This window comes from Calidris pugnax, unplaced genomic scaffold (genome assembly GCF_001431845.1).
Source record: "Calidris pugnax isolate Ruff unplaced genomic scaffold, ASM143184v1 scaffold8, whole genome shotgun sequence".
Lineage (NCBI taxonomy): Eukaryota > Metazoa > Chordata > Aves > Charadriiformes > Scolopacidae > Calidris > Calidris pugnax.
Window position 1 is genome coordinate 18,730,613 of NW_015090830.1, and position 16,398 is coordinate 18,747,010.

Below are 16,398 nucleotides of genomic sequence, written 5' to 3' on the forward strand. Positions count from 1 at the left end.
GAGTTAAAGTGGAACATAGACCTTGTGTTTTTTCTCTGCCAGTGTTGACAAAGCAGTTTAGACTAGAGGACCTGTTCAGTGTATCGCTCAGGTCTGCTCAGTCCATACTTCTAAAAGTGTCAGCTACTTGGAAATGATCCATCATGGGACAGGAGCTTAGTTTTTATTATTTTGATAGAATAGTGTTTTGGGCTGTTAGGAATCTGGTTTTGTGACTTTTTTTTCAATGAAAGGGTCTTCCCTGGTGGCTTTTCTCATGTACACTAGAATGAGAGTATGCCTTCCTGACAGGATTTTCCTGCCCAAAGTTGTATGTGATTTGCCTTTGCAAGAAAGTAAACTTTTTTCCCAATCTCCTAAGGCTTATTTACCTACGGTCAAACTGTAGGTCTAGCAGGGCTGCCAGGTTCTATATTGATAGATCTTTTCATTAATCTCATTGCTTATTTGCTTCAACTAGAAAAAAAACAATGGGAATACCCAAGCTGTGTTAGTAAAGACAAGGCCTGTTAGGATGGCAGGAGAGGCTCTTCCAAACTATCCATGACTGTGGCAGATTAGATCAGCAATTGGTCAATCTTCCCTAACGTTAGTGAGAGGTTTTATCAGGTGTGTGTAGAGTGACTGCTTGGCATTCTTGCCATTGTTTTGTCACAGTAGCTTCTGAGAATGATGTGATGTTTAGTAGAACAGTGCTGTGATCATTGTCCTTTTGCAAAGATTTTTGACACTCAACTTGGGGCCAGAGGTGAAGGGATGGAGGATCTAAGGAGAGCCGCTTGGAGCCACCCTCAGTATATATGGGTGTGTGTCCAAGCACTTAGAGAAGTTACAACTTGAACTATAGCTGTTAGTATTAACTGAATGTATGTTTACCACCCACTTTCCTCACCACTTTGCTAAGAGAGCCTTTTGGTTACTATAATTTAGAGAAGCTGTAAGTCTTATGACATAATTCTGCCTTTTATGCCTGTATGAAAGGGGAAGGGTTGAGCCTACTCTCAAAGTACTGCTAAATGAAAAAGCTTAAACTGTATTTGTGATATAGGTATACGTACAATATTGACATTAGATTTAAAGGACTGTGGTTATTGTCTAGCAAACATTCTTTCTCAGCATCCTTTCACAGTATGTTTTGTTTGAGCTGAGTATTGTTAAGTTAGCTATTGGGTAGTATTTCTGCTCAAATGAGTGATGTGTGTCAAGCTCACTTCATAGACAGTAAGTATCCTGCTCTTGTAAGGAAACTGGTGGTTTGTTTTCTTTTTTTATTTTTGAGAGGGAACTGCAACAAAATCTCTGAATTAATGACAGTTTCATGGGATTATGTCCACCAGGAAAAAGTGCCCAAATTTCCTGAATTCTGTGTTGATATATACTCACTGTCGTTGACTTGGGGGGGGAAAAAAATATTTTTTCTCCATTTTGTTGCATTTCTGCACCCTTTTGACTTACAATAAATGTTTATAGAAAATTGCAATCAAGTGAGAGAGGTTTTTTAATGCTTATGTAGCTTTGTTGATGGTTCATGCTCTTTTCTTTGAAGGGTATGATCATGGCTGGTATGCTTCAGGGAAATGTTTGTACTTCACAAATTCTCATCGTCTCTTGTCCTTGCTTAGTAATTTAAATAATAGTGACTACCTGTCTCTATGAAGCTCTGTGCTAAGCAGTTAGAACCAAGGAGTTAGGCCTGTTAAAATTTCTTGTTAGAATTGTATTGGTTTTATTTTTGCCTTTGAAGCTTATTTGATAAAATATTCTATTACAGATCCTAGGTAGATAAACTGAAGTTTTAAATCTCGGTTTTCCCATTTGATGTTACCCGATCTCGTCTGTTTTAAAAAAAAAACAAAACACACCAAAACAAACCACAAGCTCCCCCCCCAGTGCTTGACTTGTCCCTGGTTCAGTCTTTGTTTCTGAGAATACTGCATTCTGCAGAGTAGTTGCAATATCTAGTAAGAAATTGCAATTAATGTTTAAAGAAACCATTATAAGAATGATGGAGTTACTGTAATAATATATATATATCTGAATCAATAATTGTGCCAAATCCTTTTTATAATCTTTTGGTCGTAATAGAGTTATTCCTTTATGCTGAAAGGGGGGAAAGTTTCTTGAGCATATGCTGGTGTCACGTGTACTCCTTTTAAGATGGAAATCAGTATTGTTTTTCTCTTACTGTCGATTGTATGCAATGTTTTAAAGTTTCTTACTGATAAAGTTATTGTCTCAGAAATATTAACCCTTTGTTTGACTGCTTTCTTTCAGAGATGTGGTACTGGGTTTTCCTCTGGGCTCTCTTCTCCTCTCTCTTTGTCCATGGTGCTGTGGGAGTATTAATGTTTGTGATGCTGCAGAGGCATAGGCAGGGGAGGCTGATCTCTGTCATTGTGGTCAGCATTGGATTTCTGGGCTCTATAACTGGAGCAATGATAACCAGTAAGTCTGTCTTTTGTTTTTGTTTCTTTCTCTCTTTCTTACTTAACATCTAACTTCCTAAACAAAAGCAAAGAACTTCTGTTTAGTGATTTGTTAATTGTTTATTAAGAATTTTGCCTTAGTTATATAGCTATCCTAATGATAATGACAACTGAGTTGCTCTTCTGTTGTGCAAAGATAAAACTACTATAAATTGTTAGAGGAGCACAGAAACCATCCTACTCTTCATTTTGTAAATGTTGAGTACCAAGCTATTCAAAAGGGGTATGGTCAGCAGGTAATATCTTCTGGGGAACAGGAAGAGTACATTTTTTTTGGTCAAATGTTTCTGATCAAGATCACCTCTTAGCACTCTTCAAGTGATGAGTTTCTCTTGGAAATGAGGTCCTGATTCCATTGGTGGCAAGGCTGAATTCCTACTTGTTTCCTTGGGCCTGCTGGAGGCACTTAAATTGCACCTGAATAGGATATTGCTCTTTTAAAAGAAATAAAGGCGCAATGTAGGGTAGTGATTTGTAGCTAAGAAAATTTGTTTGTCTGGAGAAGTTACATTTGACTCATGGATTTGAAAGAACTTCCCAGTTTTGGCTTGGCCAGAATGTTACTTTCTTGTTTATTTGGGGTAGGGAGGAAAGATGGAGGAAGGCCATTAGACTTCCCCCTTCTAAGGAAAAAAATAATATAAAGCAAGCTATGCTGCTGTTCTAGATAAAATGCTTTTCAAGAAGTTAGACAAAAAGACCCCTCTGTGCCTGGCAAGCTCATGGAGCAGATCCTCCTGGAATGACTGCTAAGGCACATGGAAAATAAGGAGGTGATATTAGTGACAGCCAACATGACTTCACCACGGGCAAGTCATGCCTGACAAATTTGCTGGCCTTCTATGAATGTGCTACAGCATTGGTAGACAAGGGGAGAGCAACAGGCATCATCTACCTGGACTTATGCAAAGCGTTTGACACTGTCCTGCATGACATCCTGGTCTCTAAACTGGAGAGACATGGATTTGATGGATGGACCACTCAGTGGATCAGGAACTGGCTGGATGGCTGCACTCTAAGGGTTACAGTCAACAGCTCAATGTCTAAATGGGAGACAGTGATGAGTGGTGTTCCTCAGGGATCATCACTGGGACTGGTGCTGTTCAACATCTTTGTTGGAGACGTGACTGAGTGGGACTGAGTGCACCCTCAGCAAGTTTGCTGATGACACCAAGTTGCGTGGCGTGGTTGACTTGCTGGAGGGAAGGGATGCCATCCAGAGGACCTGGACTGGCTTGAGAAGTATGCCTGTGTGAACCTCATGAAGTTCAACCAGGCTGAGTTCAAGGTCCTGCACCTGGGTCACGACAATCCCAAACACAAATACAGGTTGGGCAGAGGTTGGATTGATAGCAGCCCTGAGAAGAAGGACTTGGGGGTGTGAGTTCAAGGTCCTGCACCTGGGTCACGACAATCCCAAACACAAATACAGGTTGGGCAGAGGTTGGATTGATAGCAGCCCTGAGAAGAAGGACTTGGGGGTGTTGGTGGATGAGAAGCCCAACATGAGTTGGCAATGTGTGCTGGCAGCCCACAAAGCCAACTGCATCCTGGGCTGCATCAACACAAGTGTGGCCAGTAGGTTAAGGGAGGTGATTCTGCCCCTCCACTCTGCTCTCGTGAGACCCCACCTGGAATACTGTCCCCAGCTTTGGAGTCCTCAGCACAGAAAGGTCATGGACCTGTTGGAACAAGTCCAGCAGAGGGCCACAAAGATGATCAGAGGGCTGAAGCACCTCTCCTGTGAAGACAAGCTGAAAGAGTTGGGGTTATTCTATGATTCTATGATCTGTTACAGAGTTTCTTATCTTGTTAGTCTAATGTCTACCACTCAAAATACATTTTAGACACTTTTTATTTCTTGACATTGCATCCACAGGTAAGATGCTGATCATTTTTCTGTTAAAGCAGCGTGCTGAAAGGCTCACAGAGCTATAGCTAAAACCTATACTCATTATTAGAACATTGCAGAAAGCAGAAATATTTTATGTAGTAAAATGCAGAAGTGTTACACCTGACCAAATACAGCACACAAGTGAAGTTGCCAAGAACGTTTTGAGAAAATGCTGCTTAGCTGTTTTCATCTAGAGTTATTGGTATCAGCAACTGTGTTTATGTGTTTCCTAAGAAATTCCATTATCTTTGTCAATACTAAAATATATGCCATAAGATTAGTAGTATACTTTATTCAGTCTTTGGCTTTATCATATCCAGCTATGTTTATCTAACTTATAAATAGACTACAGTAGCTTTCCAACACAAATAGGAGCATGGTGAGTTTTCTGTCTGGAAAGGGAAAAGAAATAGTGAATATTACTTTCACAGGAGAGAAGTTTGTGCTTTGTTGTCTGAAACAGTGCAGGTAAGGGGTTCTCAACATTAAATCAATTGACTGAATGGGGCCTACGTTAACCTGGGCAGCAGCTTCTGGCCAAGCATCTTCAGTGCTGTTGACAAGATGGTCAAACTTGAAAGGCCTTTGAGGATAAGGAACTGTAAATCTAGTGACTTCTTAAACTGTAGGCGAGCCTTACCTTTCATTCCCATTTTCTGTGTACTGCCCAGTTTATCAGAATAGTGGTATCACTTCAGCTTTGGACATATTCATGGATGATTTGCAACATTCTTTTTTATTGCTACTGAAAGTCCTTCTTGCCTCTTGGTTTTCAAGGTTAAATAAAAATGCAAATTGCATGAAAAGTTTTAAAAAGACTTTCCTCAAAAGGGTCTTTTAATTGCTGTATATTTCTCAGCCTAGAATTTTCATCACTTAACAGTACAGTTCAGTATGACTCTTCTTTTTTTGTTTGTTTGCTAAGGTGAGGAGGACTCAGCCGAGTGCCTTATTTTACTTGTTGTGCTGGTTTTTATCCTATGATTAAAATGGCAATGGCCCTCTTAAAAGGTCAATCGTGCAAGAGCATTTCTGAAGAACAGAAGATAGGAATTGTGATGCTGAAATACCCAAGCAGAGACTTTTACAGTATTCTGTGATGGGGAAGGTTCAGTGTTTCTCAAATTAAAGTACTTTGTCTTTTATCTATGCATAAAAAGAGGAGCAACACAGTTGTATCTTTGGCATCCAGGTCAAAACATAAGACAAGTAAGCAGTACTGTGTTTGTGTAAATTCACCCAAGAATTTCTCCAAGCTTAGATTATAGACTTGTTATGTGGTTCCTAAAGGTCTTGTACAGAGCATTGCAACTTCGATAGCCCAATACTTTCCGGTATTTCTGTTTCTGGACAGCAGTGGGTTGTTTCATACTGAAACAAATTCTGTGGGGACCTTCTGAAGACAAATTATGGTGACAAAACACTAAAGAGAGGATTTTTAACAGCTATTGTGCTGCAAACTGGAATGCAATTTGAAGTATTTAGTCATTTGGGTATGCCTTGTCCAGTGCATAAGAAATTGAAAATAGCAAACTGACTTTGATTTTCATTTTGTATTTCCAGTTCTCTTCATCATTTGTGTAGGTGAATAAATACAGTATAGATTATTAAATAATACAAGTTTATTTTTGCTCAGGTTCAAACTTTCTGGCCTTCTAGCCAGGTAGAAAAGCAAGAAACCTCTTTCTAGGCTTTGAAAGATCATGGAACTTAACAGTTATTTTAAAAGATATAAAAAAATACTAAATAGCAGTGGACACTGTCAAAACAAACAAACAAAACCATCAACCCTCTTCCCCCCCCCCAAAAAAAAAAAAAAACCAACAACAAAAAACCAAAAACAAACCCAAGAACAAATCAATATCAGGCAGTTTGAGGCAAGGATTTCAGCTGTATTTCATCCAGAAGAATCTGTTGTTCTTTTTCCTTTCCCCAAGCACACCCCTTTTTGGTGACACATTCTCATTTTCCTCATTGGCAGCCCTTTGTAGTGTACTTTGGCTCTGTGCCAAATGTGCTGGTTCATGCATTACGAGCTGTATTGTACACTGTTATTTGATGCATATAAATACATAATTATCAAACAACCAAATTTTTATGGTTTTATTATTGATATTTTATAGAATATCTCAGTGTTTCCTCAAGAAGCCAAAAATTTCTGTTATTGATTAACTAATAGCATCAAATTATGGTAATCCATCTGGCTGATTTGAATTCACTTTAAGAATTCAATCACCAAAATAATTTTAGTGTCAGTACAGGGCTCAGTCTAAAGGATCTCTTTTGTATTCTGAGAGCAGATAGTCAAGGCACAGATGAAAAAGCTTATGCAAGGTAACTGAGTGAAATACCATAAGGCTAACCTTCTGGGGAGATATTTCTGACAACATCTACTGTACAGAATGTTTTTTTTAAAAGCAATAAACCCCCCCCCCCCCCCCAAACAAACAACTCCATATGTACTCACCTAACAGTCTGATTAATAGTGTTTGTAAATACTGTTATGGTTACAATTATTAGTGAATTCTAGTCTTCCTACAATTTTTGTAAAAATGAAGTGTTACTTTCAGATGTCAGATGATTCAGATACAGATTGTACTTTCAGGAAATCTGTTGGGACTTAATGTATTTTTGTGTCACTAATAGGGTTTTGATCACTTCAGCAGACTATTCCTGTTAGTGACTGTGCAAAACCAGGAAAATTCCAAATTTTTAACTCTTGCCTATTACTTGAAAAACTTTGGCTTTTCAGTTTTCTTTAAGCCTGAAAAAACCTCTGTGATATCTGAAAGCATTTAATTGTGATTAGATAGCATCTGAGACCATACATACTGAAGGTCTATAATTAAATCATGTGGTTTTTTCTTCAGGAAAAATTCATTCATTCTGAAATAAATGACAGTAAGCTTAACGTTTTTTCATCACTCGAGGAAAGCAAGCACTGCATCAAAAATATCAGTTCAGAAAGTATTAAATAGAATTTTTCTTCCAAAGTGAACATTTGAGATCCTGATTGAGTAAATTTTTCAAGTAGAGACACAGCTGTGTACAAGGCTGAGTTTCTTTTCTTGAATGAATGTTTTAGTGTCCTTAAAAGGTTCAGAAGTTGAGCAGAAAGTATTCTTTATAATTAATGTGTTATTTTTCTCACTGATTGATATGAAGACTTATCTTTTTCTCAGGTTTTTGCTCCAAGATGTCACAGCTATACATTCGTTCTGTGACTTTTGTTCTTTAAATGCATGTGAAAAATTCAGTATGTGAAAGACAGTAAAAGGGTGTTAGTAGCACATGGTTTTTTTGCAGTGCAGTATTTTGTTTCTGGTTTATCCTGGCCATTTGATGTTATACTTTAAATGGGAATTTGCACACAACTGTACAAGAAAAACAGTCTCTCTTGCAAGTGTTAGACCTCAAAGTCTAATCGTATTGGTTAGAAATTTCCTCTCATGCACATTCATGGATAACTGAAATACTTTGACCTTTTTCATGTTTTGCTTGATTGCTAAACAATTGTTAACAATTTAGTAGGTTAAGACAAAGGTGAACTGACACAGGTTATTCAACTGAAATATTAAATGAAGCTGAGAAATGTGGGTTTACAGATATTTTGTAGACGCTAAGAGTTTTACTGCTGTCTTCTCTGTGCTTACACAAGCAATATTAAACCACACTTTGGACTTGGTCAATTTTTAGAGGACTTTCTTTGTTACCTTTGCAAATTAGCAGGATGCAAAAATATAAAAAAACCCAACAAACAAACAAAAACCTCAAAAAACCCAAAAATAACTTTTTGAAGATGTCTACAGGGAAAAGGTAAGATCCAATTTTCTTAAATAAAACTGATTTTGGAAAAGTTAATCTGGTTCATTTGGGAAAATCATTCCTGAAGAACTTGCATAACTAGAAAAATACAAGAAAGGCTAACAATTCCATAATGCCATGGAGTAATAAGCATTTGGTAATGTTCTATAAATAGCTGAGACATAGACACAATAAATAATTTGTCACATATTTCAACCGTGGATTTTCTGTGATTTGATCATTGTTTTTCTTGTGATTTTTAGGTGCTGCAGTAGCTGGAATTTACAGAGTAGCAGGAAAAAATATGGCTCCCTTAGAAGCTCTTGTCTTTGGTGTTGGACAGACAGTACTGACGTTAATTATCTCATTTTCAAGAATTCTTGCAACGCTTTGAGACTTATATAGAATGGGAAAAAAATCTACTAGTTTAAAGAAATCTTTAATCTGAAAGGAAGCTTCCTGAAAGTGGATTCATCAGCTTATGAACTTGAATTCTAGTGCAAGAGGAAGGAAGCTATGTGGAACCTGCACTACAAATCTAGAGATTCAGTCAAATCAGCAGGCTGTCCTCTAGTGTCTGAACTGTTGTACTTCTGCACTGCGCCTTAACGTGCCTCAGTCGCAGGCAAGGTGCAATCCATGTGTGTGAAGTTTGAGATAAAGCACCTTGAGTAGCTGCCAGTCGGGTTAATGCTTGGTGATGGGCTTATTGTTCTTAACAGTGTTGTAATAAAAGAAAGGAACGCTCCTGAAAATTGCTGCATGTGCCAAACTTGGAGTTTAGTGCTTAACCGTTGGTTGGGTAAGCTTTGAAACTGCTATTGTAGAAGAATGCTGTGAACATAGAGCCTACTTCAGTTTGGGTAAAATAGCAAGATAACTGACTTCTGTATTAGCAGAATCTATTTGAATGCTGAATATTTTTATTCAGTATCCAAAGCAACTGTTAGGTCTGTTTTGAAGTATAGATGAATATTGATGGGGTTTAAGAACCACAACTTTAGCAACCCTGATGTAATCAGCATTATGTGTAGAAGGGCTCATGGCAGTTTTCTGAAGTTCAGCACATCACTTCTTCATGGGTTTAGCTTGTCAGAAATCAGTAGTTTAAGGAGACTGTATGGGGGTTACTAAGTACAATCTGTTGTGTATGCACAAACAAATTTTAAATTGATGCTTTCCTTGAAATTGTTTTGTCTTAAACACAAAGATGGTTACCAGCCCTTCTGAAAACCTCACAAAGGCTACTTGTTGCAAATAAGCTCCCTATATTTATTTAAGCACTGGTAGGACTCTTAACCCTACATGTATTCTTTAAAGAACACACAAATACAACAGACTTTAAGAGAATACACCTATGAGGAAAATGGAAAGGGAGAAAAAAATAAAATATATATAGTGGTTTTCTACCAAAAAAAAAAATAATCTAGAGTTTAATAAAATAGTTTGGAAGTGGGGCAGCATTAATGTATTTACTACCTTGTTTCTGAACACTTTGTATCTTTGGAAAGATTAAGATATCTGGAACTTTGAAATACTTAGACTTCAGTAGAGTTTGTGCTTTTCTAGTTTAAAAGGGACAGTAGTGTTGTGCATGTGAATGTCTTAAATGTGAATGTTTTGGAGTGAATAGAAATTTTAAGTCTAATTACTAATTATTTATGAAATGCAAAATTTAAAGGGCACAAAGTTCTGTGAGGAATAAGGAATTTTTTTTTTTACCTCTTTCCTCAACTGAATGCTTTTCAACAGTCAGCTTTTAATGTTGCCAGGAAGAGTAAATTGCTCAAAGCTTTTGCTATTAAGATGTCAGAAAGACTTACTGAACTGTTGAAACCACTGGCACCTACTGCGCAGATAAAAGAATATGGTTAAAATGCAATTTACAATCCAGCCGTACTGCTTAGTGCTTCAAATATTACAATGAATTAGCCTGTCTGCCTTTATTTTATTCCACAAGCTGTTTTTTTTTAAACTGCTAAGGATGCTGATTTTTTTTTTTTTCTTTAAAAGTATTTAAGTCTTGTTTGGAAAATGTACAAAGTTATGGACTTTGAAGGGAACAAAGTAAAATATAGATTTATAAACCTTTCAGTGTTATATTTTGGCTTTGAATTGCTTTAAAATGTGGCTCAATACATATAGTCTCACTATTTTGAATGTCTTCAAAAACTTATTTATTTTTATTGGTTTGGATTTTTTTTGTCTCGTCGTTTATTTTCTGCTGATAGTTTTTGGCATAACAATCATTGCACTTTAGACAATAAAATTATTATTACATCTGTAAAAGGCAATTTAAACTCCCCATTTTCTTAAATTATGAGAACTGGTTTCAGGTATTTAAGTCGAATTGAATAATAAAATTATTGAAGAGATTTCTCCTAATGTGCCTTGTTACATATATTTTTAGGGGAAAGCATTTAAAAAAAAATTACTGTACTTCATTTTTGTTCTATTTTTGCCATTTCTAATTAATTTGGTTATTTGATATAATGTCTTACTCAACGGACACTTAAACATTTCTGTTTGACAACCTGGAAATGCTTGTCTGGATCAAAACCAACTGTTTCATGAAGCACTGTGTTCAGTAATTCAGATTGTCTCATGACTTCACCTCACACTCAAACTCCTTCCCAGTTTCCAAATTTCCTTGAGCATCTTGATTATTATTTATTGTACGAGGCTATTAGGCTACCACTGATCAATGGCTTGCTGTCTTTCACTAAGTTAAACTAGAACAAACTACTGCGAACTTATGAAATGCATATAAAAAAATATTATTGATGAACTTAATTTTTAATTTTAATTGCAGTACCAATTAAATTGTTGCCATTGTAACTTTCCTCCTTTGACAAGGAGGCATCTTTGCAGATGTAAAGTTACCTTCCTCCAAATAATTTTTATTTCATAGATCATTGTAATCACGTTTAGAACAGTTAGGTGCTTAGTTGTCTCTGCTTTATGTGGTATTATTGCCTGGCATCAATGTATGGGCAGGTAATATAATGCCGAAGTGGCTTAAGAGAGACAAAGTTATGTATTTGACAGAAATTGTTTTAACTATTTCTTGTGAGGAATATATGAGGAAAAATAATATTCTTTGATCATGGCGGCATGATCTTACTGCCTAATTCTAGTAGTGAACGGAAATGTAAGTGGCCTTATGTCTGTGAAAATTTGGAGTTTAATTCCACATCCTTAGGAACAGCTTTGTGAAACATAAGGTGCTCTGGTCAGAGTGCAGTGTATGCATAGATATATTTGTGTGTGTGTATATATATGCATGGGTGATATTTTTGGGTGTATTCTGTACCTTACACACGCTAACAATTGAAATAACTTACCCGAGAAAAAGAACCTTATTTCAGATAACCTTTCCCCTCTCTCTTGCTATTAGACCACAAAGATGTCTTGTGTGTGAATGGCACCGATGGTACTCTGGACCCCTTTGGACAATGCAGTGTTGTGCAGATGTCCACACAGGACCTTTTAGCACTGTCTTCAAATAGCTCTGCCTGTCTCTGCATTGTCTCCTTTATCACATTCTGTGCATTGTTAATGATTAATTTCTAGTAAAGAACAAATAATATATCAGTACAATTTAATCTTGGGATTATATTTCCTAATAATTATCGTCTTTCATTTCATGGGTAATTCTGAGTTTATGAAACTAATCTGTGTAGCATGACTAGTGACATAATTTGAAGTTTACTGTTCACACTTTTTTTTAAAGAAACCAATAACTTAACCAGATTTGAACATTCAACATGGACCAAAGAGAGTAGTCCTGATTTTGTGTAATGTAGCTTTCTATTTTTGAAGTACGCTGTTTTTATTACTCTAAAGGAAATAGTATTCAACATATTGCACATTGTTATTTATTTTGGTTACAATTTCTATTTGAATTCTGTTGGTTGGGAGACACATATAATGTCATTTGAATGGAAGCTGTAATGGAGTCTAAGCTCTAATAACTATAAAAACTGATTTAATTGTTATTTTCTGTTTTAATTTATGTATTTCATGCACTGTGTTCTAATAATGCCTTTCCTGCACTAAATTGGAATATTATATCATGAGCGTATTAAGCTGCATGGTTTTGTATGTAGCCATTCAACGTCATCCATTTCTAATTCCACATGAGTGATTAATTTTTTTTCTTTAGACACAATATTCCTAGGTGTAATGAAGTATAAATTAATTGGTTAGGGAGAAGGGAAAAAAAAACATGTGACTAATAAGGCTTAGAAAAACAAATGTGAATGTGGGAATTTTTTCAGTTTTGTTTCAGTCTATTGTTTCTGTAAATATGCTTTTTCATCATACGTGTATTTCAGTTAAGGGAAAATATGTGGAGATTTGGTTGTTTGGATAAAAGCTGCAACCTCATATAATTCCAGGCGATTTGAGATAACTGGAATACTGAATTCGGTTCATAAATTATAATGGAGTGTTACATCTATATACATGCTAGAACGTAACTTTGAGTGCTACCAGAATTAAACATGCAACTGCATCACATATTGACAGAATACCTTTTGAATTATTTCCTTTTTTTAACCTCTGGATTGGGAGCAGCTCAAGGTGAAAAGACTGTTTAAATTCTCAGCTGTTGCTTCAGAAGAAATAAGTGTTCTTTGTGTACAGGTGAATTTAAGACAGCTGAAAACCTAGTATTGGGTTAAAAGTCAATTTTTTGGTCACATCTTAGTCATATGACCACACCCTTAAAGTCAGTGGGAAAAATACTCTGTACCATGTTACAATGATGAAATCTTCAGCTGGGCAGCCCTAGTTTGTGTACTTAACTGCACATCCTCTGGTGAAAATTAAGTTGTCATAGAAGATAGACTTTAACCTGAGTACATACCATTTGATACCTTGTGAGAGAGAGCGTGTCCTGTCCTGACAGCATGCTGTTTCACATGCTTGTGCCTAGAAATCAGTTTCTGCGTTAAGTTTAAATGTAATCACAAAGATATCTCAAAGTCTGAGAAGATATGTTACTGCTTAGGGCGTTCTCCTGGTATAGCAGGTGTAAAAACAATTATACTCTAAAGTTATGAGCTAAAGAAAGACCTTCTTTCAGGCACACACCTTTTTTTCCAGTTCTAAATATTCATCTTGTAGTTATTGAGCACTTTACAAAGTTACTGCATGAATACTAGTAAGATGACAGCTGTTAAAGAGGATGGGTAGTATGTCCTTTTGTGCTGCTTTTGTGAACTGAAAAAAACCTCACCAACCTATAAGGCAAAGTAAATACTGAAGAAATATTTTTGATTAAAAAAAGTAATATTTGATTGACATAAATGGCATTCCTTCTGATTTGAGATCTAACTTTTTAAGTTCAGTTTGTTTATTTAATATTGCCATTGTAAAAATCTGGTTTTTGGATTATCCATCAATACAAAGTATATTGATGAGGCCATCAGAGCTAAAAATCTAAAACCTTTTAAAATTGCTTGGCTGGAGGTTTTTACTTGTTTGAAATGTACTTAACTGTTATACAAATAATGAAGGTTTGAAAGCCCTTTGTGTTTTGGGGGGTTAGAGGATAATCAGGTATTTCTGTAACTAAACTTTTGACTGTGGCAATATATAGAATAGCATAAAATTCTTCAGAACTACTTACAGAAGCCACCAAAGATAGATGCCTATTTTACAGTTAGAAAAAGGCTACAACATTTGACATCTATATTGATAACTTTAACAGTTGCACTGTAGGCTTTACAAATATGATCAGTATTATAACCATTTGGATTTGGCTGAGCAAATAATGGGGAAAGGATAAAGGGAATTTGAAAATATTTAAAAAGGAAAAAGGGAAAAAGTATCCATTAGTCCACTGCCAAAATCGTGCCCCTCCAACGCTGTTTTCCAACAAGCATGGCTTAGACCATACACAATGCAGCATAATATCTCTCCATGAAGTGTCTCGTGAATAGAATGCATTCTACAAATCTGTTTTAGAAATAATGTTCTTATTGTCACTTGGTGAAGTTACCTGAGTTAAAGGATCGTGACCTAGGCATTATGAAGCTCAAAGATAGCAAGAATGGTGATGGAGAAGAATACGGTTGATTTACGCTTTGTACAGAACTATATTACACTGCGAAAAAAGGTCTTCATTTTGAGTTGTGGATGTACTGCATGTTCATGTAACAGTTTGGCTCCAATTGAAAAAAAGTACTTTAATGGGTGATATTTAGGCTGTAAATACTGTATACTATTTTCTTTTTTAAGCAACTTTTTTATTTCCCTATTTGTGTACAGTTCTCTATGTACATATAAAAACCCCACAACATTTTGAGAAGCCTTTATAGTTAACTTCTACATTTCAATTGCAGTACTGATCTAAACATGTCCGTTTGGCTGTTTAGTTCTGTTCTCACAGTATGCTTTCAGGTTCTTTGAAAAGCAGCAATAACAGTTGGACAATTATTTGAAGTAAAACTTTCTTGTGCACAATTTCCACTTCCATGTTTTAGAATGGAGGCACAGTGGACCACTTGTCCAATTGTAAGATTTCAAGAGCCTTTAAGTAGTTTTTATCTTTTTTTTTTCTGTGGTAGGAAGTGTCTTGTAGTAGCTTATATACAGATTTAAATGTCAAACACAATTTCTCATGCTCATTTATTTGATTAAAACTTTCTGTTGAAATATTTTCATAAACTTTCCATAGTTTATTGCATGTGCTCATAAGTAATCATAAAGCAATGCGTTGACCTCTGTATGAAATATTCTGATAAAAGTTTTACATTTTGTGAACCTGTTTGAAATGTACAGATGTACACAAAAAATAAAGCTAAAATTAATACTGAAGTGGTGCACTTTGTTCTAGACTGTAGTGGTGTGTTCCTGCAAGCATCTTATGTCTGCTTTATAGATAGGTTCTATTGGGGTTTGGTTTTTTTTCTATGCTGGCACAAGACTAAAATGTGTTGTGGGAGACACTTTCATTTCTCCAATATTTTTTTACACATTTTTTTAATACATATGGCCTCTGTTTCTGATAGTTACATTCTAGTGGGGAAAAAAATGCCTGAGCAAATGAAACATGTCAGTGCCTAGTTAGAACAGAAACTGAGGCCCCTGCTTTTGTGGTTATAATAAAGATTTGTTTATGCAACTGGATATGCATAGTTTAGAAAACAAATTGGTTGCAGGAATGAAAACTAAATTAATTTAGTTCGTCAGATTAAAACAGCTCACAATGGAATGCTGTTTTGGGAAAAATTTGCTGAGTCAACATAATGTAAAAATTTTTACATTTAGTTTCTTTGGGTTTTGTTGTTGACAGTTATGTAGATGCTATTTATTCTACCTTTTGTTACATGTGCTTTGTCTTTAAGGAAGTCTAATTCAGCATGAGTGTATTAGTCATTACCTCTTGGAGATGCTGTTTTGACAAAGTAAGATGTAAGCTTTTTATTGGCTACTTTAAATACAAGGTACAGCTTTGTTTGCTTTGTATTTTATTAAATCAGTCTGAGAACATTCACCAGTAAATCTGTATCTCTTCTGTGCGGACTGAAAGTACTGCTTTTAGAGATGGCATCATAATACTTAATTTTTCATGAAGAACTTAAGGGGCTTTAGAGAGAATAAAGCCAGGTTATATCTTGAAGTAGTGGTGGAATATCTTGTTGTTGTTGTTGGGTGCATTTGGGGATATTTTTTTTTGTTTGGTTGTGGTTTTTTCAATTTCTAAGTTAAAGCTCCTTTCAAGATGAGTGTTTATTCCAAGTGGTGGAGGCACAAGAAGGGAAATTATTCTGGAGGAAAAGATTCAAAATGCTTAAATACTCAGATTATAAACTCCAGAGGAACCTCTGTAAGGTACAATGCAATATTGTGCAAAAGTATAGACTTTCAGAGTAACTGCCAGAAGCAAGGAGCTACTTTAATTTTGTACCCTGTGTGGGCTAAGTGCCTCTGCATAATAACTGGGTACTTTTGGAGACCACCTCTGCCCACAGCAGGGACACCTCACGGCCACAGTGCTTGCTGGCTGCCTGCCCTCCACCGCTGCCGCAACGCCTGGGGAAGAGCTGAGCTGTGTGGGCATCGGGAACCAGGGGGACAGCAGGAGCCAAAAAAAGCACCAGAGCTGCTCCAAGGTAAGTCATCCCCGCTCCCAAAATAGAGCTCCCTCTCTGGGGAGAATGATGTCCAAATGCTATTTCTAGTGTGCCAAAATGGCTCATTCAG

The 16,398-nt window shown here is 36.2% G+C and overlaps 1 protein-coding gene across 1 annotated transcript; it reads left to right on the forward strand.

The window, feature by feature from the left end:
* Window positions 1-2,256: 2,256 nt before the first annotated feature.
* On the forward strand, window positions 2,257-15,009 carry TMEM170B (transmembrane protein 170B). The gene is made up of 2 exons (XM_014941056.1): window positions 2,257-2,445; window positions 8,448-15,009. Exons 1-2 carry the CDS (start codon window positions 2,277-2,279, stop codon window positions 8,576-8,578), a joined length of 300 nt encoding a protein of 99 aa, XP_014796542.1. The 5' UTR covers window positions 2,257-2,276; the 3' UTR covers window positions 8,579-15,009.
* Window positions 15,010-16,398: the final 1,389 nt, after the last annotated feature.